The sequence below is a fragment of the Mustela nivalis genome (assembly GCF_964662115.1).
Source record: "Mustela nivalis genome assembly, chromosome: 7".
NCBI lineage: Eukaryota > Metazoa > Chordata > Mammalia > Carnivora > Mustelidae > Mustela > Mustela nivalis.
In genome coordinates this window covers 16,626,541-16,651,877 of record NC_139026.1, presented here as the reverse complement: position 1 = coordinate 16,651,877, position 25,337 = coordinate 16,626,541, and the positions used below count along the sequence as shown (strand labels likewise).

At 43.0% G+C, this 25,337-nt stretch overlaps 1 protein-coding gene across 3 annotated transcripts in view; it reads left to right on the top strand.

The window, feature by feature from the left end:
• TXNRD1 (thioredoxin reductase 1) overlaps positions 1 to 24,628 on the top strand; it is a 116,928-nt gene extending 92,300 nt beyond the window's left edge. For all 3 annotated transcript variants that reach the window (XM_082739075.1, XM_082739076.1, XM_082739077.1), the window contains 4 exons: positions 4,507 to 4,614; positions 7,511 to 7,606; positions 11,145 to 11,279; positions 22,693 to 24,628. In XM_082739075.1, the coding sequence (XP_082595201.1) occupies positions 4,507 to 4,614; positions 7,511 to 7,606; positions 11,145 to 11,279; positions 22,693 to 22,755 (402 nt within the window). In that variant the 3' untranslated portion in view covers positions 22,756 to 24,628. The remainder of the gene's footprint in view (positions 1 to 4,506; positions 4,615 to 7,510; positions 7,607 to 11,144; positions 11,280 to 22,692) is intronic.
• The last annotated feature ends 709 nt before the right edge of the window (positions 24,629 to 25,337 follow it).

The following is a 25,337-nucleotide window of genomic DNA, read 5'->3' as shown; positions in this document are numbered from 1 at the left end:
TTTATTATTCTGTCATTTTAAAAAATATGTCTTCCGCTCTTGGAATGTTTAATGTGTTATATTAATGTTCTAAAGTGATTTTTTTTTTTAGGGGCACCTCTGTGGCTCAGTCATTAAGCATCTGCCTTTGGCCCAGGTCATGATCCCCGGGTCCTGGGATCACGCCCCACATCGGGCTCCCTGCTGAGTGGGAAGCCTGCTGCTTCTCCCTCTCCCGCTCCCCTGCTTGTCTTCCCTCTCTTGCTGTTTTGTTGTTCTGGTTTATGGGTTTTTTTCCCCTTATTTTTAGTCTAACTCTAATAATAAGACAAATGCCTTTACCGTTCAGGGAATTATATTATAAACAGGTGCTGTTCAGATCTCTGCGTTTGAAATCTCACTGGTCTGTCTGTCCTTTAGTACAGTAAATAAAATGGAAATGCCATTAGATATCTAGGTTAAATGCCTTTGGGCAAATCACACACATTTTTTTTTTTTTTAAGCAACTGCATAATCTCTTTAATCTTGCCCAACCTGTGTTAAGAATTTTACCGCATACCTGAGAAGGTGAAAGAATCCATATCTGTCCTCCTCCTAAAGGAGCAGCTCTCAGAAAAGATCTCTTTTCTGTTGAAAAGTTTAGCTTACCATTAGCACCTGGCTGAGTTAAAACCATTATGGGATTTTAAGGGAGTCCAGACTGAACTGTGGGTGTTAGTGCAGTGCCTTCCTCAAAAATTGCTATCCTCTGTTTGTCAGCACTTCACAAGAGCTTTGGGAAGAAAGGGAAACAAAGTGCTACAGGTGCGTGCTTGCCACGTGCTTGGCACTGAGCTCAGTGCTCTGTAAGCCTTATCTCATTCAGCCTCCGGGCGTCCCTGGAGGTTGATGACGTGTACAGGGAAATTAGGTAACTGTAGGAGGTCACAAGGCTGGGCGGCAGCCCAGGCATAAAGGAAGTCCAGTTCTGACTGTAAGTATTGCTGTCTTAATCATGGTGATTTATTGCCTAACAAAGATTTGCAAGTATAGATTATAGAAGAATAGGGGATAGGAAAGATATCTCAAGAATTAAAGAATCCACCAAATTTGCAAACATTTATGTAACACATAATTTTCCTAAATAAAATGAAGTGGAAAACACATTGGGGAAATTTAAATAAAAATTTTTAACGTTTAATAATAATTAAACTTCTGAAACTTAAAAATATTCGCCATTAAATAAAATACTTCGTTCTTTTGGAAACCCAAATGAAGGGAAGAAAAGTTTTTATCATTTCAAAAACTGAAAGAAAACAAACTAAAGCTGAGTCAGCCTGTAAATGATGGACATTCCACTAAGCCCTTTGTTTAAAAAGCCACATGATAAGACACACAGACCAGTTTAAAGCACAATATGACAGAACATGTCAGCAGAATGACCAGTTGTTGTTTCTTGGATCTTATTTTAGAATTGCTCTCAAACACTTGAAATACTTTGTTTTTACAAACAGTAAACATGAGTGACTTTATTATTAAGGCAGTACTTGATTTGTTAACTCAATTTTTTAGTATATATAGAATATTTTAGGGGTGCCTGGTTGGCTCAGTCGGTAGAGCATCTATCTCAGACGGTAGATCACAACTCTTGATCTCAAGAGTTGTGAGTTCGAGCCCTGTGTTGGGTGTGGAGCCTACTTTAAAACTAAAAATAAACAATATACATATATTTTATATATATAATATTTTATGTGAAAACCATACAGAAGCCATAGTATATGTATCTTCAACTGCAGGATAGGTTGTATTCTGAAAGTTCATTAAGTTGATTGTTGTGAAAACTGTGTAGTGTATTCTCCAAATAGAGGTGTTGGAGACAAGGATTACATTTTCCAGGCTACACCACAACAGTCCATCCATTTAAGTCCATTGGAACCTGCAGTTTGAAACTGGGACAACTTGTCTTTTATATGGATCCAGATTTCCATTTGATACACTGTTTTCCTGCCTGAAGAATTTCCTTTTATAGTTATTTTAGTGCATGTCTGCTCCTGGTGAATTCCTTTTCTACTTGTTGTTTCTTTGTTTTTAAGTTTATTTTGCCTCCAGTTTTTTTGGAAGATATTTCTTGCAATATAGAGTTCTAGATTTACTGTGTTTCTTTAAATAGCTAGTGATTTGTCTGTTATCTTTTGGTTGCATGGATTCTGAACACAAGTAAGTTATCATTTTTATCTTTGTTCTTTGTTCTGATTTCCTTTTATCACTGTGTTTTAGCAATTACTGCTAAATTATTGTAAGTCGTGGCATTCTTTTCCTTACAGTTACTCTGCTTAGGGCTTGTCAAGATTCTTACTTAGATTTATCTATTTATCCTTTTCATCAGATTAGGAAAATATTCAGCTACTCATTTGTCTTCCCTCTTCCTTTCTTCCCCTCAGCCTCCAATTAATGAATATTGGTTCACTTCTGATGTACTTTTCATGGTCCTAAGCCCGTTTCTGTTCTCTATTTTTTTCAAAAACTGTTGTGATGTCTTTAAGTTTGCTGATTGTCTGCACTAAGGCTATTAATTCCATATTGTGTAGTTTGCACTTCAAATAGTTTTTTTCGATCTCTACAAGTTTTATTTATTTAAAATGTTTTCCTTTTCTCCCCTCAGCGGGTTCATGTTTTTCTCTATTTGCTTGAATATACAGACCATATTTATAATAGCTCATTGAGTGTCCTCTGGTGATTCCATCATCTCATTTTCAGTGTCTGTTTCTATTCATTGATTTTCTTCTTGGTATTGGCTCGCTTGTTTTTGCTTCTTTGCGTGTTTTGTTATTTTGGATGGATGTGAACATTGTACATTTTACATTGTTGGGTGCTGGGTTTTATTGAATTCCTTTATACATTGTTGGATTTTGTTCTGGCAGCCCATTAAGTTACGTGGAATTAGTTTTATCCTTTTGTAAGACTTGCTTTTGTGCTTTTTTAGGGTCTGTCAATAGCCATCTTTATATCTAGGGCTGATTTAGTTCTACCACTACCCCATTCTCTTTACTTTATGAATTCTTTCTACTCTGACTTGAGGGAACAGGAGCTATTTCCAGTCCTGTAAGAGCTCTGGTCATTTGGGGGCCTCCTGCTCTCCAGTGGTTCTTTTAAAAAAAAAAAAAAAAAAATTTAATTTAATTAATTTATTTATTTGACAGAGAAAGACACAACAAGAGAGGGAACTTTCCACAAGCAGGGGAGTGGGAGATGGAGAAGCAGACTTCCCACTGAGCAGGGAGCCTGATGTGGGGCTTGATTCCAGGTGTCTCCATGACTCAAGACACTTCTGGGCTCTGAGCTCCCTGCTCTTGCCCCCAGTTCTTAGTGCTCTGGACAGTAAACAAGAAACCACTGGCCTCGCCTCATCTGTTTCCCTTCTGTCAGGGATCACAGTCCTGCACTGCCTGTTGTCCAGTGTCTGAAAGTGTTGCCTGCTCTTTGTCTGGTTTTCTTGTTGTTGAGAGCAGGAGGGTAATTCTGGTCCCTGATACACCATGATGGCTGTCCGTGGATGTCTGCCTGTGCTTTTGATTCAGAGTTCCAAGGGTTTATGTTCTGTTTAGAGAAAAAGGATTATATTTGTTATTTCTAGAGGGAGACAGGTTTTAAAGATTTTACCCTACCATTTTCAAGGGGAATTGAATATCTGATATTTTAAATGCAGAATGTTACTTAGGCTCCCCTCTATGTACAAATGTGATTGCAGGTTTTTACCAAATCACATTTACAAACACATTTGATATTTACATAATCTCTTCCTCACTTTGTATCAGTATACTGAAGACTGAGAAATCAATTGTAGAGAACCCGGTTTATTTATTTAATCCTGCATTTCACAAACTTGTTTGACTTCAGAATCTTTGTCATTTCTACCATTAACATCATTAAGATATGCTTTGGAAGTACTACCAGTGACTTTGTTTCTGTGGCCTTCCACTTCAGTGGCTGTAGTGTATACTGCAGAGCTACTTTCCTGTTTGCATCTGAAAGCTGCTCACGATGTTACCACTGTTGAGGAGAACTGGAGCCATGCCCCATTAAAGCATGTAGCTTTTTCCGTACAGTAAATTATAGGTTTCCAGGAGTGGGGTTCTTGGCGAAGAAGGTTTTTATGGCTCTTAACTGGTATTACCTAATTGATTTTCCAAAGAAGTCTGTCAATTCCTGTCACCAATGTGAGCATTGCATACCCTCATCTTGTTTTTGGCTGCTTTATAAAGGGAGAAAAAGTGTGTCCTTACTGTTGACATCAGTTGGTAGATGGATGGAGAAGGCAGATGAACCTGTTCAGGACTATCTTGCCAGATTTCAAACCTCTGTTACAACTGCTGCATGAGTTAATGGTTCTCAGTGTAGTAGGTTTATACCTGGGGTTGCGACTTCCCATACTTTCTGGTAGAAATTTATTAGTCTGCTTTCCCCTCTTGATTTTGAACCTCTTTGATGTATACCCTTTTTTGAGTTTTAATTTCTCCTGTATTAATTCTTTTCTTCCTTCTCAAACAGTGTGACTATGAAAATGTTCCAACAACTGTGTTTACTCCATTGGAATATGGTTCCTGTGGTCTTTCTGAGGAGAAAGCTATGGAGAGATTTGGGGAAGAAAATATTGAGGTAAGTTATATTCTTTATGCCTGTGTTAAGTTACTGCTGCTTTTTGTTAAAAGTAATTTCAAGCATACAGAAAAGGTGAAAAATTGTACAAAGACCTTTCATTAACCTATAATCTAGATTCATGTATTGTCAACATTTTGCCCATTTGTTTTATACTTTTCATATTCTCTTTTTATCTCTCTTTATGTTTTTTTTCCTTGCACCTTTTTGAAAGGAAGTTAGATGCCCCTTTACTCCTTAATTCTTCAGTGTGTGTTTCCTGTGAACAGGGTATTTCTTAAGTAACCACATTATAGTTACCACTTTTAGGAAGTTTAATGTTGATAGAACACTTGGATATGATCTGCCTTCCGTTTTTGAGTCTTATCAGCTGACCCAGTAATACTTCCATTTTTTGAAACCGCTTTTACTAAGGTTCCTTTTATTGTTAAAACAATATTGTTGTAAATATGAAAAATAGAGGGAATTACAAAGAAGAAAACTGGAAATTAACAGCATTTCAACCATTCTATTAGTGACATTTGGGTTTTTTGGTACCATTAGCCTCTTCTAACTTTCCACAGTCCAGGAACCATACGTGTGAAATACACTATTTTTTGTGTACACAATGCTACCCAAAGAGACTGGTGCTTTAAATCATTCAGGAGAAAAGTTTCCATTAAAACCTTCCAGAAGACCAGATTTGTAAATCCGAGTAAATTTTGTGAAATAAAAGCCTATTTTAAATCTCTTTATCTTTTTCTTATTATATGCGTTAGCAGTAGCATGTAACATCTTGGTCTTATTAGTACATCATGAGTAACATTTTCTGACTATAAAAATAGTATCTCCTCATTATAGGAAGTTCGGAAAATTAGGAAAATATAAAAAAGGAAATTGTAATTCATAAAGAGATCACTGCTGTTAATATTTTGGCATATTTCCTTCTGGTCTCTTTCTGTATGTTTATATATTGTGTATATGTGTGTGTATGTATAATTGCAGGTACATAAGTCTTGGGTGCAATTTTCTGTTCTATTTTACAGTTAATGTTAGGTCATGAGCATTTCACCCTAAAAACAGCGTTATTTAAGAATGACATAAATATTTTGGGATGTGCTAAAATAATTTAAACCATTGTTTATAGTATAAATAGAACAATGAACATCTTCATAATTCACTGTATTTCTCTGGTTATTTTGTGAAGATAGATTCCTACCAAAAGATTCTTTTTTTTTTTTTCCCTACCAAAAGATTCTTATGTTTTAAGGTTCTTTTAAGGATTTTTTAAAAAATTTATTCATTTGACAGAAAGAGAGAGAGATCACAAGTAGGCAGAGAGAAGGCGGGGGGGGGGGGTGCGGAGCAGGCTCCCTGGTGAGCAGAGAACCCGATGTGAGGCTCGATCCCAGGACCCTGAGATCATGACCTGAGCCAAAAGCAGAGGCTTAGCCCACTGAGCCACCCGGGCACCCCTGTTTTAAGGTTCTTAATATGTATCTCATTTTTCTTGACAGGCTTTGGCTTTCATTTTATTAGAATTTGCATTTTTCATTATAAAAGTAATGCCTTTGGGGCGCCTGGGTGGCTCAGTCAGTTAAGCATCAGGCTTCAGCTCAGGTCATGATCCCATAGTCCTGGGATTGAGCCCTGAGTTGGGCTCCCTGCTCCCTGGGGAGCCTGCTTCTCCCTCGCCTCCTTGCTCTGCTCACTCTGCCTCTCTGACTCTCTCAAATAAAGAAACAACATCTTTAAGATAAATAAAAGTAATGTATTTGAGTTGAAATTTTGAAAATGGAAATAGGAAACAGTTATCCATACATCTGTGTTGGTAACACAGCAGTTGTTAGCAATTTGGGGTAATTTCTTTAACCATCTTTTCCCTGTGTAATTATTGTGATACTATGATGCTATGTATTCAGTTTTGTAACCCACATTTTTTTTTTTTAAGTTCACATTGTATTATAACATCAAAGAACACTTATTGTAATGGCTACATAATCGGTATGTTAAAAAAAATTTTTTTTTTTAAAGATTTTATTTATTTATTTGACCGTCAGAAATCACAAGTAGGCAGAGAGGCAGGCAGAGAGAGAGGGGGAAGCAGGCTCCCCGCCGAGCAGGGAGCCTGATGTGGGGTTCGATCCCAGGGTCATGGGATTGAGCCCCACATCAGGCTCTCTGCTCGGCGGCAAGCCTGCTCCCCCCCCCCCACACCCCCGCCTGCTTCTCTACCTACTTGTGATCTCTGTCAAATAAATAAACAAAATCTTTTTAAAAAGGGGGGGGTAGCCAACCATAAATGTTTTGAATTAAGACTGGCAGCTGAAGGTGGAAAAAAAAAATCTCTGTAGTCACCCAGATTTAAGTTTATGAAGCATCAGTCAAGATACCTGCACCCTTCCGCCTCTCATCTTCCCTGCCTCCCTCCTTGTTGTCTTCATTGCTTTCGGTGAATTATAAATTCCTCCAAAGGAGGGAATGTCTTTGGAAGCATCAAGGAAGGAACTGGATAATTGCTGTAATTGCTCCTGGTGCCTTACTTGTGTCTTGCCCAAAGTTGTCATTCCTGTGCAAGATAGTGTTGGGTTATTTTTTTCTCTTGTTTTTTTGATGTAAGACAGCAAGTAATTACCTGGCTTCTTTCTCTCGTTTGCTTGCTTTCTGTTGTTATTATTACTTAAGGTTTACTTTTCTGAGATTGAGATATAATTAAGGGATGAGCCTTTAGCAAAGGGGCCTGACAACAAGTTTAAGGTCATTTACTATCTGAACAAATTCCTATTTATTGCATGGATCTTATTATTTAATGGAAGTCTGAGTATCAAGAGCCTCCAGTATTTTTAATCCACAGCTGGTGTTTGACAAACATACTTCTTAAGATAATGGGTCTGAAATTGTTTGTTTATCTTCTCAGGTTTACCATAGTTACTTCTGGCCGTTGGAGTGGACAATTCCATCAAGAGATAACAACAAATGTTATGCAAAAGTAATCTGTAATATCAAAGACAATGTAAGTGAAATGCTCATTGAATCCTTTTTTTCAGTAACTTCATTTTGTTTTTAATACGTAATTCTATTTTAATCACATCATGGGCATGCATTCCTGTAGTATTTTACTTGTTGGTCTTCCCAGCCGTGTGGACACTGAGGGCAAGGGCCACAGTGACGCCACTTGGTCTGCTCTCAGCGTCCTCAGCTCGGGTCCCTGCACAGGGTCAAGAGGCCCCCCAACCTTGCGAGCACAGACCACAGAAACGACTTAGAACTGTGTGTGTTCATAAAAAGCCATGAAGTCAGTGACTTCTAGGAATAATGAGAAAATGAAAAAGAACAGGAGTAACACATGTTTATATCCTAAGCAGCTGGCCCTAATGAGAATGTGCAGCAGGAAGAGCTCTTTTTTTTTTTAAAAAAGATATTTTTTATTTATTTGACACAGAGAGAGAGAGGTTACAGGTGGGCAGAGAGGCAGGCAGAGAGAGAGGGGGAAGCAGGCTCGATCCCAGGACCCTGGGATCATGACCTGAGTCGAAGGCAGAGGCTTTAACTCACTGAGCCACCCAGGTGCCCCGAGGAAGAGCTCTTAATTGGGTTCTGATTTAAGATTTCATTGGTGAGTGCTGAATGTAACAACCGGTAACGAAAAGCCTGTGGGCAAACTTCTTGACCTCACAGGACTTACTTCCATTCCTATAAAGTGATTGAAGACATGCTTGGATTTTCTGTCTTTTTTGGCTGCCGTTCCCATACTCAGAACACATGCATGTACACACACATACTTGTGGATTGTATCTGAAGAGAACTGTATTTTTAACTTAGCTGGGATCTTACCTTTAAAAAGAAAAAAGCGTGAGTAAAAATGTAAATCATGCTAAAGAATCCATAGTTAAAAGCCAAATAAATGGACTTTTCTTATTTGGGGATTTGAATATAATTATAATTGAACATATACCCTGTTGAGAAACTACTGCCTCAGAGAGCAGTATAGGAAAATCTGGTTCTCCCATGAAAAGGATCATTCTAGATGCATTTAGTAAATGAAGGCACTAGGATGCTGTTGACATAAAGAACAATTTTATGCACTTATTTCCTTTGCACACATAGCTTTTATCATTTAAAGTGTTTTGAGTATACATTAACTATCAATCCTGCTTTAGACGAAAAGGGAAGGTGTGCGATGTTCTCTCCAGCTGTCTGGGGTCTCCCTCAAGCAGGAGATCGTTCACTTGCTTGTTGCTTGGAGCAGTCAATGAAACCGCCACATTTTCCTTCAGACCAAGCAAATCTGTTTTCCTTGTATGTGGTCTGTTGTCTTTTTTTCACTGTTGTGTCATTTGTTCAAGTAACACTTTATTAAGATTTTATTTATTTGGGAGAGCATGTGAGAGAGAGTGCTAGCAGAGGAGTAATAGCAGCCTCGGGGCTCTATTTCTGGACCTGGGGTCATGACCTGAGCTGAAGGCAGATGCTCAACTGACTGATCCACCCAGGCACCCCTCAAATGACACTTTTTAAATATAATATGAAAAATAGTTTTCACTGCTAATGAGCCCATCTTAATTAAAATGGTCGAGGCGATAAGGAGGTTGATACTCTTTTCAGTTATTTTCAGACACAAAAATAGTATTAGAAAAGGTGAATACTTGTCATTCATCTGTAATGAGCAGTTTTATACAAAAGCATGCTTCTAGAACTTGACCATCCGTGAGGCATATGCTTTATTCATTTTGAGTCAATCACTTCATAGTGTCTACCTGTGCTTGGTTTTTCCAGTGTTTATTTGCCAGGCTTTTATTCTTTTCTTACATGAAATACTAACATTTACAGGAAGATGGGGAAAGTACTGACCATTCAGATTCAAAGAATGGTCACACTCTGGTGTGTTTGCTTTAGAGCCTTTCTCTTATAAGAGAGAAACCTTCACAGAAGAAATTTGTAACAATTGATGTTACAGAGTACTTACTCTGTACCATGTACTACTTGGAGGTCCACGTGTATTAACTTCGTTCTTATGTAGTCCTGTGAGGCGTGTACTCTTGTTCCATCCTTTCTGTTCATGAGGAAGCCGAAGCACCGGGAGGTTAAGTGACTGTGCTCAGCTCACTTACCTCCTTCATAGCAGAGTTGGAACTAATCCCAGGCAGTGTAGATCCCATGCTCTTAAGCATTACCCTATGCCTGTGTAGTCTTTGGTATTCCTTCTCGATCCTGTACTCCTCCCTAGCCCCCGAAGCAACACTGTTTTGATGTGAGTGCCTCACCTGTTCCTGTTTTTACGTTTGCTGCCTGTTATGTATCCGTAAGCATTATGCACTGTGGTTTAAGAGTGTTCCCCCAGAAGCCTGCAACTTTTTAAAAAAATCTCTTTCTTTGAGATCTATCCATATTATTAAGCATAAATCTAGTATATTTTAAGTGCAGTGTGTTTAGTGCTTTATCCATATACTAAACCCACAATGGGCAGGATAAATAATGCAAGATTTCAAGGAGGAATATTATTACAGTACTTTGGCAACAGGACAACCTTCCTGATTGTTTTCCAGGCCATGATTGAACCTTAGGTAAGGCTGTGAACCCAGCAGCCTGAGGTGCCTTATCTGTGATGAGGAGGTGGAATCGCTCAGTCAGGAAGTCTGAACATTAGAATGCACCAGATTTCTCAGCCCTTTGGCAGAGGTATCTGGAGTTTGGGATTTAGAGTTTATTCAGAGTTGCCAACATTGTTCTCTGTTTGTTTCAGAAATGGTTTCAGATTAGAAGAGTTTTAAGTCTAACTATTCTTTCTACGTCCAAAGCCCTAGTTAAGATGATTTTTTAATTTAAACAACTGCTTTTACTTATTTTTTCCCAATTTTTTAAAAAAGACTTTATTTTAGAGAGCAAAAGAGTGGGTGGGAGGTGAATAAGGGGAGGGCGAGAGAGAGACCTAAGCAGAGTCCATGCTGAGCATGGAGTTTAATGCGGGGCTTGACCTCACAACCCTGAGATCATGACTTAAGCCAAAACTGAGAGTCAGGTGCCTTAACTGACTGCACCACCCAGGCCCCCGTAGATTTTTACTTTTTATAAAGTCATTTCTACACCTAGCATGGGGCTCAAACTCACGACCCCAAGATAAGAGTGGCATACTCTACCGACTGAGCCAGCCAGGCACCCGGAAATGACTGCTTTTAAATGTTACAGCTATCCCATGTAGTTTATCTGGAGCTTTGAGGCAGCCAGATAGAGGAGATGAGGACAGAACTGCCCTTTGAAAACATTTTCCAGAACATTTTGTTGCTTATGGAGTTGTAGATATGTTTGCTTTTAATGATTTCCTTCCTCATTGCTCAAGGCTGACTCTTTTTTCTCCCTTCTTGTTTGCTTATAACTACCACACTCTACTGGTCCCCTGTTGGAGTATCTCCAGCCTAAGTCACTTTTAGCAAGTATTAATACAAGTTTTTAATCATTTCTGATCAGGGTTTTTAGAATAGACCAGGTCCACATTCTAGGTTGTTAAGAGGGAAAGAATCAATGTAACTGTATTCCTTTATTTTACATCTTAGGAACGTGTTGTGGGCTTCCACATACTGGGTCCGAATGCTGGAGAAGTGACACAAGGCTTTGCAGCTGCCCTGAAGTGTGGGCTGACGAAAAAGCAGCTGGACAGTACCATCGGCATCCATCCCGTGTGCGCGGAGGTGGGTCTCCTGCACTTTGACAGCTCTGTTCAGAATGCACAGTGACACCTGGCTTGCAAGGGGCAAGTCCAGGACTCTGAAGTTAGTGTCTTTCTGCTGTAGTTGAGCTACTGTTGTACCTCCTTTCAGTTTAATTCATAATGGAATACCTCAAAAGGAGCCCTGTCTCTAGGAAGGATTTTTCCTTTTTCAGATACTTTCGCTTCTTGTGTGAGCTGGATAGTAGTTTCATGCTAATGGTAAAAATGATGGCAGTGATTTATTTATAGAGATATGCCTTAAATTTTATCATGTCTCCTAAATTATTTTCATGGCATTCGAAAATAGTGACATTCATACCCAGAAAGAGCTTCAATCCTGTTACCCCAGATCCACCTCAAGGCTAGATGATGTTGTCTGCCTCTTTAGTTTTGGTATCAAAGGATGAGACTTGAAATGGATGCTTTTTTAAAAGATGGCAAATGACACGAGAAGTGGAACTTGTCCGCTCTGGGCCTCTGACTCTCAGTGTATCTTATGCTTGTCTGGGATCATGCAAGAGTTGAATGTTGTCCTGCTTACTGTGAAGCCATCCTTGTAAACCAAAAGTGTGTCTACTTTGGAGGCCACGGCGGAGGCTGAGAGGAGGTGGCTTGTATTAGACCACCTCAGCTGTGGAGCTGAAAATCGTAGCTGTTAACTGGCCGCGGAGTCCACGGTTTCCGGGGTGGACGTGTGCTTTCACACTCATGTGCTCACTCGTGCCTGGATTTGTTTTACAGCCTGTTACCTGGTTGATCTCTGTTCTTTTTGCCCTCCCACAACTGAACTCTTTGCTGAGTGTGTGAAAGGCCAACTTTAAGACCTGGAAAAATGTTTTGGTTTCTTTCTGCTTTGCCTTTTCTATGATTAGGGATAGGATCCTCCTCTGTATTAATAGATGATTAATAGATGTATAAAATATTAGTGCGTGTAGTGACCAGGGCATTATTCATAGAAAACTTCTGTTTGGGGGAAATAGAACTGATCTTTTAAAAATATGACCCCCAGATTGAAAGAGAGTCCAGATTGAAGTTCCTAAAGATTGTACAATGTATCTTTTTTGTTCGGTGAAATGACTGTCTGCCTCAGGAAGGAACCAACTAAGTTCTTTTTTTTTTTCAAAAAACATGTTCTATGAGATAAATATTAGTATATAATATGATGCTTTAAAAAGACTTGTGGTAACCAAGTACCACACACTGGGTGGCCTAACACAACAGAAATTTATTCTTGCATAGTTCTGGAGGCAGGAAGTCTGAAATCAAGGTGTTAGCAGGCCCATGCTCCCTCGTGGGGCTCTTGAGAAGGGTCTTGCCTGGCCTCTTCCAAACTTTTGGTGGTTGCTGGCGTCCTTGGCTGTCCTTGGCTCAGTCCTTGGCTCAGTCCTGCATCGTTGCAGTCTCCACTTCCGTCTTCATGTGCACGGCCTTGCCTCCTGTGTGTCTGTGTCTGGATGCCTTTTACTAGGACGTTGGTCATTGGAGTAGCCACTCAAGTCCAGCTGGTATTACCCAAATAAGGCCATGTTGACAGGGGTCAGAGGTTACGACTTGAGGATATCTTTCTGGGAGATTTAACCCACAACACTAACCCACAACAGTGAGTGCTAAAAAACCAGTCCGAGATACTAAAAAATGACAGCAGTTATCTCTGACATGGATGAAAAGATGACTTCTCAGCTTGCATATGTGAGTGTCGAACTTTGTAAATCTGAGTTTAGCTCTCGCTGGGCTGATGAGAAGACCAATTCCTCTGTCTGTGTGGTGGCCCAGCAGCGGTGAGTGCGGGGGCATCTGACAGGAGGACTGCGGGCTGGGCAGAGGGGTGTGCCAAAGAGGTAGGGTGTCTTTCTGAGGCCCCTGCCTGCAGGCAGGTCAGCCAAAGGCCTCTTCTCCCTGGTGGACCTGGCACATCTGGGGACCTCTGTAAGCATTTGCTGCTGTACATCTCCATCTGTTGGTTCTCCTGTGACTTTGAAGCTTGGAGGTTGCATTGATTTGATAGGGCTTAAAAAATGTTGATTAGTGAGAGAAAAATTGGGTGGTCTGTCTGCGAACATACTTCATGTGCAGTTATGTGTGTGGCACCATACTGGGTGCTTGTGAGGCTAGAACAGGGGTTTTAGATGAGATTAAGACAGAGCAGGAGGCAGCTGGGTAAGGGACTGGTTGCAGTTCAGGGGGTCGAGCCCCCAGATCAGGATCAGTCCAGAGTGGTGTCTGGGGTAGGGACGCGGGGGGCAGGATGGTTGATTTAGTTCTTGTCTACCACGAGTGGGATGTGTTGTAGTTAGCTAGTCAGAGGGAGCACCAAAGACAAGGCTCTGTGAGAGAGGTCCTGTTCCTTCATGGAACTGGAAAGCCCTTAGTACTGCTGTAGTTTGCAGAGTCCAGAGAGAGGGGGAAATAATTATGCTAGGTCATAGCCTTGTAAACCAAGGTAGGGTGTTTTGGGGCTTTATACTTGGGGCATTGGGGTTCGGCCGAGAGAAGGTTAGCTCGGGGGGTAATGTGATCATTTGCATTGTGGAAAGAAATCAGTCCCTGGCTACGTTGGGGTCTTGGACCTACTGGACCAGAGCAGCACATTGGGAAGTAAGGGAGGAGGAGGGGCTGGGCAGCGGGAGACCTTGATACGTTTGGGAAAGAAATAGGAAGTGGGCTTCGTGGTTCTTGCCAACTGATGGCAAGTGGGACAGGGAAGAGGTGGGAGTGATGGGCAACTGTGGCTTAAAGCAGGTTCCGGGGAGTGATGCCGAACGTAGCGGCGGTGTTCGTCAGGCCTTCCTCTGTGTGTCAGGCAGTCTGCTCTCTGCGGGGTCCGTATAAGAATTCCCTGGGTGGGGGGCAGTCATTGCTCCATTTGACAGATGGGGAATGGAGGACAGGGAGGTTGAATAACTTGTCCCTGGTTCTCCAGCTCGGAACTGGGAGAACCCGGATTCACACCCAACCAGTCTGGCTTCAGAGACTGTGCAGATGGCACTCCACTTCCTCATCCCTTCCACAGTGTTGGACATGGAATTCAAGAAATGGACATGATTTTCCTGGTGGCAACATGACTGTGTGGAAGACAGGCCTGGCCACAGCACCGAGCTTTTCAGCCACCTTAGTTTCCACAGTAGCTAAAACAGAGGTGGTGCTGCAGTCATAGGGTTGGTGAGCCGCGCTGTGCAGTTTGTCTAGGATGGGTTCTCCCCGGCATTGCGTTATTAGAAGATGTGGCTTCGGGGCGCCTGGGTGGCTCAGTGGGTTAAGCCTCTGCCTTTGGCTCAGGTCATGATCTCAGGGTCCTGGGATCAAGCCCCGCATCAGGCTCTCTGCTCAGCAGGGAGCCTGCTTTCCCCTCTCTCTCTCTGCGTGCCTCTCTGCCTACTTAGGATCTCTGTCTGTCAAATAAATAAATCTAAAAAAAAAAAAAGAAGAAGATGTGGCTTCACTCAAGGTCATCCTTACAGCATTTCCTGAGGGGGCTGGGGGTGGGGTGGGGAGAGGTGCATACTGGGAAAAAGCTTCTCTCCTGGGGCCCGGCTGCTCAGCAGAAGAGCATGTGACTCTTGATCTCAGGGTCATGAGTTGAAGCCACATGTTGGGTATAGAGATTACTTAAAAATAAAATCATAAAAAAACCTTTATTTAAAAACAGAAACAAGAAGAAAAGAAAATAGTTCATCCCCATTTTTCCTGCCTACCACCCCTGCCTCTTGCAACCACCAGTCTGTTTTATCTGAGTTTTTATTGTTGTTGCTGTTGTTGTTTGTAAGATTTTATATATTTATTTGAGGGAGAGAGTAAGTGAGAGAGAGAGCATAAGTGACGGTGGGGGGTTGTGGGCAGAGGGAGAAGCAGACTCCCCCCCACTGAGCGAAGAGCCTGATATAGGACTCAATCCCAGGACCCTGGGATCATAACCTAAGCTGAAGGCGGTTGCTTAACTGACTGAGCCACCCAGGTGCCCTGGTGCAGATACCTTTTCAAATTGGTCTTTTTTGTTTTTGGGGGGTACATACCTAATATTGGACTTCCTGGATCATATAGATAGTTCTCTTTTTAAGGAACCTCCGTATTGTTTTCCATAGTGGTTGCAACAACTTGTATTTCCCCCAGCAGTGCACAAGGTTCCCTTTTCTCCACATGCTCGCCAACACTTAATTCTTTCCTATTTGTTAATATCCATACTAATAGGTGTGAGCTGGTGTCTCATTTTAGTTTAGATTTGCATTTCCCTGATGATTAATAATGTGGAACATTTTTTCATATGCTTGTTGACCATTCGGATGTCTTTGGAAAAATGTCTGTGCAGACCTGCTTCTTTCTTAATTGTATTTGATTTTTTGCTATTGAATTGTATGAATTCTCTGTATATTTTAGATACAAACTTCTTATTAGATATATGATTTACAGTTATTTTCTTCCATTCAGGCAAGAGGGGAGTGGTTGTTTTTTTTTTTTTTTTTCTTTTTTTTTTTCTCCTCCCTCAGTAAGTACTACTTGCTTGCAAATCAGATTTTGAGAAACCAAAGTCTTCTGTTCTCCCAACCATGGAAGTATTTTTTTACAGCATCTTCAACAAGGGAAAGTGAAATCTGATTTGTAGGGAGCTTTAAGGGATTACTTTTTCTGTGTTAGATGGTAGGTCTGACTTGGACAATCATTCAGTTAGCTACCAGATCCAGTACTTTTCCGTGTTTGGCTTTATGCTGTTGAGATGTGCCGCCCACAGTGTTACCCGTCCACGTGAGATCCGGGCAGAAGGGAACAAGGGTGGGGTAGGAACTTGACAAGCTCTCTGACCGTATCGGAGCTTGGCGTTTAATTTTACATGCCTTTTAAAATTTTATTTTCTAATACATTTTTATTGGATTTCACCAATGCCAGTCCATGGGTTGAATTAGAGGTAATAATAAGTTAAAAACTGGTCCCGAGCACTGTTTTAAAGTGTTGAGAACGAGCCACAGCTCTGGGCCAGCGGTGGGTGGTTTGCGGAGTGAGTCACTGAGTGCTCTTCATGGCGTTCTGATAACAGAACCCCCGCAGTTGAGCAACCAGCTTTTGGTTCTGAAGTGTCATTAGTGAGAAGGGTTGGCAGATTCCTCAGTTGGGGAACTGCTCTAGAAGGAGGGAGTACTGTTGTTTTGACTGAGATCTCTTTGGTGTCAGTGTGGGTAGTGGGGAGGGAATCTTAACGCCTGGAGCATTGTCTGTGCGTTAGCGTTATTCAGTGTGAAGATAGCGAGGTGCTGATTTATTCGGGATTTCTGAGCAGCAGTAATTGAGTAGGAAGATGACTGCACATCATTTAGAGTAGTAATTTCAACTAACCAAATTTATTTGTAGGGGAAAAATAATAGGCCATGAGGAGAGAGCATTAGGAAAGACCCCAGTGAAATGTTTTTAAGTCAGTCTTTGTGCTGAACATCAAAAATTTTAGTTTTCAACATGATCGCAGCTTGTGAGATGGGGCGGCGGTGCCGGATCTGAAGGTGAGGGGCGTGCCTAACAGCAGCACTTGACTTGACCTTTGTACGTGTTCTTTGTGCTGGCACAGAGAAGCATGCAGGGGTGGCCTCTGTGTTCATTTTAAAAAGATGTGTTTTTATGAAAATTCTAAAGAGGCTACATGCACACAAAAATCTTGTAAAAATAAGGGCGTCCGGGTGGCTCAGTTGGTTGAGCAACTGCCTTCAGCTCAGGTCATGATAAGTCCCACATCGGGCTCTCGGCTCAGCTGGAAGCCGGCTCCCTCTTCCTCCAGCTTGTACGTGTGCCTGCGCGCTCGCTCTCTCCCACTCTCTGTCTCTCAAATAAATACGTAATCCTTAAAAAAATTTTTTTTAATCTTGCAAAAATTCACCTTATCTTTTTTTTTTTTTTTTCTCATTTAGACTGATCAGCAGTGTGGCACTTTGGCTTTTCCACATCTTTACCATGACCATGTTGTCAATACAAGACAAATAGATAAGCACTTTTTAAAAATTCTTTAAAAAACATTCTGTATTTTTGATGGGTTTTCTTTTCTTTTCTTTTCTTTTCTTTTTTTTTTAAGGTTTTTAAATTTATTTCTTTGACAGACAGAGATCACAAGCAGGCAGAGAGGCAGGCAGAGAGAGAGGAAGGGAAGCAGACTCCCTGCTGAACAGGGAGCCCGATGTGGGGCTCGATCCCAGGACCCTGGGATCATGACCTGAGCCGAAGGCAGAGGCTTTAACCAACTGAGCCACCCAGGCACCCCTTGATGGGTTTTCTTTTCTTTGTCTTTTTTTATTCTTTTTAAGAGAGAGCAAGTTTGTGCGAGCTGGGTAGGGTAAGGGAGAGAGAATTTTAAGCAGTCTCTGCACTGGCATGGAGTCTGACTTGGGGCTCCGGCTCACCACCCTGAGATCATGACCTGAGCCGAAATCTGAGTCAGCCACTTAAAACTGACTGAGCCACCCAGGCGCCCTGAGTTTCCTTTTCTATCCAGATCTCCTTCCAGTTCTGTTTCTAAATTAATTTCTGAGAAATAAAACTCAAGCTTATAAATTCAGAAGCCTGAAATTTGCTGTAATATATTAGCTGGCTTTTATCCTTCTTCCTTTATAATAGTTGAAGCCAGCATGTTTGATGGTATTTTAAATTGCCCATGATATCATCCTAACACCTCTGTTTTCATTATCATGTATTGTCTTTCTGTCCTTGTCCACAGTTGCATATTTATTTTAAACAAAGGTATTTTATTGCTTTTCAAAAGAGTTGCCATAGCTTTTACAGTGTTATCAGCATGAATTTAGTAGGAGTGCTAATAAAACTGTTGCAAAATTCAGTGTAATTTTTTTTTCCTGTGTTAGTAAAAAAGGACTAACTGTAAAGAATTTTTACATATCTTTGCCACTGTATTTTTTAATGAGGTGAATTGTTTGTATTTTCTTCTGGCTTCATTTTTTTTTTTTTTAAGGTTTTATTTATTGATTTGACAGAGATCGCAAGTAGGCAGAGAAGCAGGCAGAGAGAGGAGGAAGCAGGCTCCCTGCTGAACAGAGAGCCCAATGCAGGGCTCTATCCCGGGACCCTGAGATCATGACCTGAGCCGAAGGCAAAGGCTTTAACCCACTGAGCCACCCAGACGCCCCCGGCTTCATATTTTTAATGTTTTAAAATACTGTCTATTATTACTTGGGTTTGAATTTTTTAAGATGCTTATAATATTGGTATATATATACCATATATATACATACACACACCATATATATGGTACGTATTGTACATAACAATATGTACCATATATTGGTATAGAAGAGGTTAAAAAGGCTTTTGTCACTACTTTTCTCAGTAATGTTCTGTTTTGTTCTGTTTGTTTTTTTTGTTTTTTGGTTTGTTCCTCTTTTACACAAAAGTTTTTCTCCTTTTATTCAAAAGTAGTTTGGGTGCTGATTCCTATTGCTTTGACCTGCATATGTCAAAGTGGCCTTGATTTCTTTGCTCTTTTGTCTTTATATTAAAAGCTGGGAAACCAGTTACTTCTCAGGAATCAAGGGGGTAGCTGACCAGAACGTTTGCCCAGGTGTGTGCAGGTGCGCCAGCGCAGACGTGGGTACTGGATGAGTACAGTTTCCTCACGGGACTCTCAAACAAGCCCTGGCCTCCCATCTCAGGAAGACTTCGTGGCTGGCGAGGGTCAGCCTGGGTGTAGGGGAGGCCAGTTGCACTCCACGGAAACTTAATGCTGTTCTCTCCAGCCTACTTGGTGTGACCAGTAAGGTTTGGCTTGAAATCTTCATTGTACTCAGTAACCGAATATGCTTCTATATTTAATGAACTCAAAGCCCTTCTACATTTTCATGACTGGGCAGTACAGATGGACAGTCTGGGTGGTGGTGGTGGTGTTTTGCTTATAAAAACAGGTCTTTTCCGTGCCGGTGCCCTGTGGTCGTCCTGGGTCAGCCGCACCTGCTCCCTTCCCTCCAGGGCCCGACTGGTAGGAGTAGCCCCTTCCCAGGGCATCTCTGGCTAAGTCACAGAGGGGAAGGAGGTGTAGGTGAGCACACCTTGGTGCTCACACGGTTACGAAGCGATGCTTCCTGCTTCCATACATGATCCCAGCCAAAGCAAGCCCTGGGCGCCTCATGTCTAATAGGGTGAAAGTGTATATTGTGTGATCCACACGACAGGTCTTCATGAGGCTGTTTTGGAAATGAGCAAAAACTTCCCGATAGTTCAATCAGAATTTTAAGATGTGAGTTAAGTATCTGTGTTACCACAAAGAGCAACCAGATACGACAGAGAAGCAGCTATGTAAACCTCATAATTGCTTATCAGCAGGAATAGAGACAGAAGCAGCGTCCATTGCAGATGTGTGGCCTGGTGATGGCCGTCACTGAGAGCTGCTGGATGAAGGGAGAGGGAGGTGCAGGTCTGGGACAGGGTGGGTTGGAAGTGTCCAGGAAGAGGTGTTTGTTAGGTCTTACTGGTGGGTGGTTCAGGAGGGACACAGTGGCTGGAGAGATGGTGCCTAAAAGGGAGAGTGGACTGAATGAGATATAATGTGAGGGTGTCTGAGTTGGGGAGAGCTGGGGCGGAAGCCTGGGGCAGTGCCTCCCGGCCTCAGTGGCGGCATTGGTGCAGCATAGCTGGCCTGCGAGCTGGGGGAGATGGGAGTTCAGCGTGCCTCCGTGCCACGGCGGGAGAAGCCAAGGTCATTCTCATGGGACGAGAGAGGAGAGAGTTGTTAAAAGGGAGGTGAGGCGGATGACAAGAAGTGTTACAGAGGGCTGTGTGAAGGGAAGACTGCAAGGTGCCCTCTGGGTTTGGCAGCCAGAGGGTTCTTGATGACCCATGGGTGTGGCTGGGACCGAAGCCAGATTTCAGTGAAATGAGGAATCAAAATAGACTGTAAGTACCAACAGCTTAAGATTTAGTCTGTAAAGAGGATAAGAGACGGTGGTGGTAGAGATGATCACAAGGTCGAGGGAGAGGTGGTTTTGTTTTTGTTTTTGTTTTTGTTTTTTTTAATTAATGCAATGTGAGCCAGTTTAAAAGCCCAGAAGGAAGAACCAGTGGAAAAGGCAAGGTCAAGAATAAAAAGGGGTGGGTTCAGGTGACACAGGAAATAAGAATTTAAGGACTGGGACCCAGAGCCCAGCCTGCTACAAGGAGGGGCGGGGCTTAGAAGAGTTGGGCTAGCCCAGCCTGCTACAAGGAGGGGCGGGGCTTAGAAGAGTTGGGCTAGCCCGGGGTGGTGAGTTAGAGGCTTATTACCCTCTGGTTGCATTTCCCTGAGCCAGAAGACCCTCCTGTAGCATTTTTGTAGGTCTAGGTAACATTTTTGTAACATTAGTGTAGGTCTGATAGTCACAAAGTCGCTTAGCTTTTGTTTGTCTGAAATGTCTCCATTTTGCTTTCTTCATGGAGGAGGGAAGTTTTTGTTGACCATAGAATTCTAGGTTGACAGGTTTCTTTCTTTTCTTTCCCCTCATCATTTAGTACTTTGAGTCTATGCCAAGTACCTGGGTTTTGTTGTCTTCCTTTAAAGAGGACTGGGTTTTCTTGTGGTCGATGGTTAATGTCCCAGTAGATCACTTGATCCTCTGGAAGCTTGTCTTTAAGCTTTTTTAGGGTGGTCTAGAGTAGCTTTTACTCTGGGGCTAGCCCTGTTTTTAGATGGGGCTTTTTGAGGTCGCTCCTGATGGCTCCAGGGGCCCAGAGAAGGCTCTTGACTGCAGTTGGTGCAAACTGGAACGTTTCCCAGCCCTGAGTGGGTTCTGGTGCTGGTTCAGTTTGCAGCTCCGGTGGTGCTTCTCTGGCTCCTGGGGTCCTGCCACCGGGATGTGCATAGCTTGGTATTCAGGCAGAGATGAAGGGACAGTTCTTTCTCTGGGTAGCTGCCTCCTCTTGGGCATTTGGCCCCACAGATCCCAGCCACCTCGGCCTCCCCAGTCTCCACTCCGTTGCTCCAAGTCCCCGAGATGTCTGTGCTCTCTCTGGGCTGCACCAGTGGCTTTTAAATGCTTCTGGGTGGAAAGCTAGGACTGTTGAAGGCTCACCTTGTTCCCCCTTTTTGGGTGATTTCCTGTTGTCTGGTGTCTAAAGTAGTTCCATGAGATTTGTCCAGAGAGCTGGTTTGGTACCGATTACTCCATTCGACCACGAATGAAAATCTGTTTCTAAATATGTACGAGTATACGCTTTTAAAAATTTTGACCATAGGGTTCCTGTTTGGTAAAACTTAGGAAGATAAGCAACTGCTGGTTAGTTGACCATGCAGACGACTTCTAGACTTTGGGTTTTGCCAGAAATTCCCAGTGCATTGCCTGCATTGGTGTTCCACAAGAAATTCTACTCTGAAACAAGCCTGCATTAGAATGAATCACTTGGGACTCCTGCTAAAAATGAGATTCCTGGGTCTGCTGTAAGTCTGCTGTATTAAGATCAGTATAATTTCCGTGTATTTTAATCTGTGAGTAGACTTTGCTCACTGTAGAATCGTTGTTTTTGTGAATAGATGCTCTAGGTCCACAAGCACCAGATGTTTTCAGGGATGTGACAGGAGACGGGCTCCCCTGTCACTGCAGATGGTAGTATCAGTTGGCCTGGCACCTTGGGAATCCAGTCCCATAGAAGTGACCCTCCAACCCAGCAATTGTACCTTAGCTGTGGGTGCAGGGAGACTGCTAGAATGTCACAGAGTGCATTGCAAATAACATATTAGTAATACAGGAGCCTGGATATGTAATTGGTAATATATTCACTGTTTGAATAATTGGGTTCTGTGGTATACAGTGTACATAGAATGCTGTAGTTAATTGAATACTGTTCAGTGCAGAGTAGAAGAATTAGAGCTCTTTGTACCCGTATGGGTGACTGAATTACAGAAATGCAGGTCAGAGCCAAGGAAGCAGGGGGCAGAAGAGTACATACATCATTTTGCTATTTAGGGGTAAAGTCTTTAAAAACCCCCAGAAGATGTGCAGGAGATGTTAGAGGAGGAGTGGTAAGCACTGACAGGGGAGGGGCGTGCACAGGGGCTCTAACCACGTTTGTAATCCCCAAGGTGAGCAGGCACACGGGTGTTTGTGACCGAGTACGTTATGCCTTTCTGCGTATCCAGACTCTCCCACTATGCGTTTCTTTTAGAGAATTGACGAGCAACTTGGGTGACGCGTTTCATTGCTTTAATCACGCCCATGGTAATATAAAGTTAATATAAGTTAAGTTTTTGTCTCTTTCACCTTGGTTTTAAATGTTTTTTCCCTTTTATCTGGAGAAGCTGTGATATCCTTGGTCATGTTACTTTTGTGCTGTATTCATTTGAAGTAGTCCCTAAGTCACTCTTGACGGCTACGGTGTTACCTGCTCCGCTCCCTGCTAAGCTCATGTCCTCCTGTGTCTGAAAATCTCCTGCTCTCTCCTCCCCGCAGGTGTTCACAACTCTGTCGGTGACCAAGCGCTCTGGGGGAAACATCCTACAGGCCGGCTGCTGAGGTTAAGCCCCAGTGAGGATGCTGCCGCCGACACTCCAGACCACCACTGTGTTTCCTTGCCCAAATCCAAGGGGAGGTTTTAGGAAGGGTCTTGGACTTTGGCACCTGCATGTCCTGTGCTCACAGCTCCCAAGGCCCCCTTGGATCTCCTGGGTAACAGGTGGTGTGTGGAAGACGGGCAGCGTCCCACTGGGGTCACCGTGACGGACTGGAACTGACACTCGGCAGGGCATCGGTGCGGTGCGTCCATGAAGTTGCTGGCCTCAAGCCCGTGTGGTGGGCAGTGACGGAACAGCTGTCGAGCAGTTTCAGCATGACCTTCCCTTCGTGGGTTTGCTGATTCTCACTGTTAAGCTTTCTACTGTTGATTCTTTTTTTCTTTTTTCCTCCAAGGTGTGAATGATACTAGAAATGAGAAGTGTTAGTAGTTGATTTTTGTCCAAAAGCCAGTCTTGGCTGGAGTATGCAAGTAAGATGCCTTGTGCACGGGAGGCGCGATTTGGTCCTTTGGAAGCTGCGTAGGCTTGTCCCATACGAGAGAACTGCCCCAGGATTCCCGGGTCCCGTTCCCTGTGACCGACCGTTTAGCAGGGTCTCCCCTGATGAGTTCTGTGTCAGAACAAGTACAGTTAGGGTTGAATCTGGCCATGTTTGCTCCGTGCCCTGTGTCACCGACTATTTTCAGTTCTGACTGTGTTTAGGAAAGGAGGTAGCCGCTTGGCCGGCCTGTTGGAAGTAATCTCCAGCATGTGAGCTGCCACTGGAGGGGGATTCCCACCAGGATTCAGCAGGGAGGCAGAGTTGCACCTTAAACGGGGAAAAACAATAAATGTTTTCCTTTATATAGTTTGTGTTGGTCTAAGTGAGCTCTTTTGCAGTAAGAAACATTTAACTTGTGTAATACTTTTTTGCGGTAACTTTAGCTTTAAGCTAAAAACACAGACTATTACGGCCTTATTTTTCACGTGTGCTTTGTATCTGTCCCTTCCTGTGAGCTGCATTCATAGGAAAATAGGTCTTCCCACACTTAATGATTTAACTCTTTTGTGGTAATTGCTTTTTTAAGGAAGCTCTTAATGTCATAAGTTATTATTTTTGACCACAGGTGGATGTGAAGGATTTTCATTTAAAAACCAAATGGTTTTGACTTTTTTCTGTTCAGTGAATGACTGGTCCTGGCGGAATCGTGGCGGAAGTGTTTATGCTCCATTAGCTTTGCAGCTTGTAGGTGACGGAGAGGGATTAGCTCCGCAGCTCTAGATTTGTGCGTGAATGTGCGGACTCTTCCAGGACTACGTGTGGGCCACCTTGTCCCTCTCGAAGTTGGATTTGAAACTTGTGCTGTGGCCATCAGGTCTCCCGCCAGCAGGTCACCCTCCCCTCAGCCCGGATTCTCGGTGGCAACGCCAAGTGGCTGATCCACATTTCTTGGTCACCTCAGGGAACGTCTGCGTCTGCCTGGCACTTCGTCAGCAGAGTGCCTCACCCTGCCCCTGCGGCTCTGCCTCAGGCCCTCACCCATGCAGTTCTTTGTAGACCAGAAGGAGAATGGGGGGAAACTGAGGCAGTTGACTGTTCAGTTTTATTTATTTTTTTTTTAAATTTTTTTTTTTTTCCCTCCAAGCCTGCCAGTCTCAGAAGTTAGAACAATAGGCAGTATGATATGTTCGTGCCTAATCATGTTGTGATTCTCTCTTAGTGGAATGGAATGTTTGGCCCCCATAAGAAGGATTATACTTTATCGGCTTGTCTTATTTACATTCTATAATTGCCCACTGTACTGAGATTCATGATTCATATTAAATTCTATGTATTTTGTTATATATCTTCTGGAAAAAAAACAATGTGAAACATTAAAAGGTATTAATATCCCTCGCCTTGGCCTTCTTACTGCGTGCGGGACGGAGTTCAGGTTTGGTGTTGACGATGACGACAACTCACTGCCGAAGAAGCTTCATGGAGGCCGTGGGGGTTTATGTTCTAGTGTTTCTGGCTTTTCGGATTCTGTTTTTCAGCTTACCCTGATGGGACTGCCCAGTCTTGACCTTTAGGGCAGTAAACCCCCCCCCCCCCACCCGCACAAACCTCCCTCTCAGCGCTCGGCGTGTCCTTGGCTGCGCACCTCTGTTCCTTGCCCACAGAGCGGCGTGCAGCTGTGTGATCCGTCCTTCCCCTCCGGCCCCAGCCATCCTCCGGCGAACCAGCTGCTTAGGGCCAGTGGCAGCCTCTGGCCATGTATAGCTGGTCGCGCTGTGCAGCGTTCGCGTGAATGCTGACTCCGGGGCTCTGTTGACTCACTTGTGTGCACTTCATTTTCTTGTGTGTAGGTTGTTCAGCAGAAACCCCTCTTGTGTGAGTCCTTAACCAAAAACCTTTCCAAACCATTTCTTTTCCATCCCGAGTGATCGCGGAGTGCTAACAGTAAGAGCCAAATGTGTGTTCTCTGCAGCCGGTGCCAGGCACTGAGGCTCGATGCGTACCGGCACCTTCAGCCTTCGGCCTCAGACTGCTCTGTGGGGCAGTGCTCCCGTCCCCAGCCCTTCGCAGACAGGCTGAGGTGGGAATCCTTGGTCAGGGTGGCC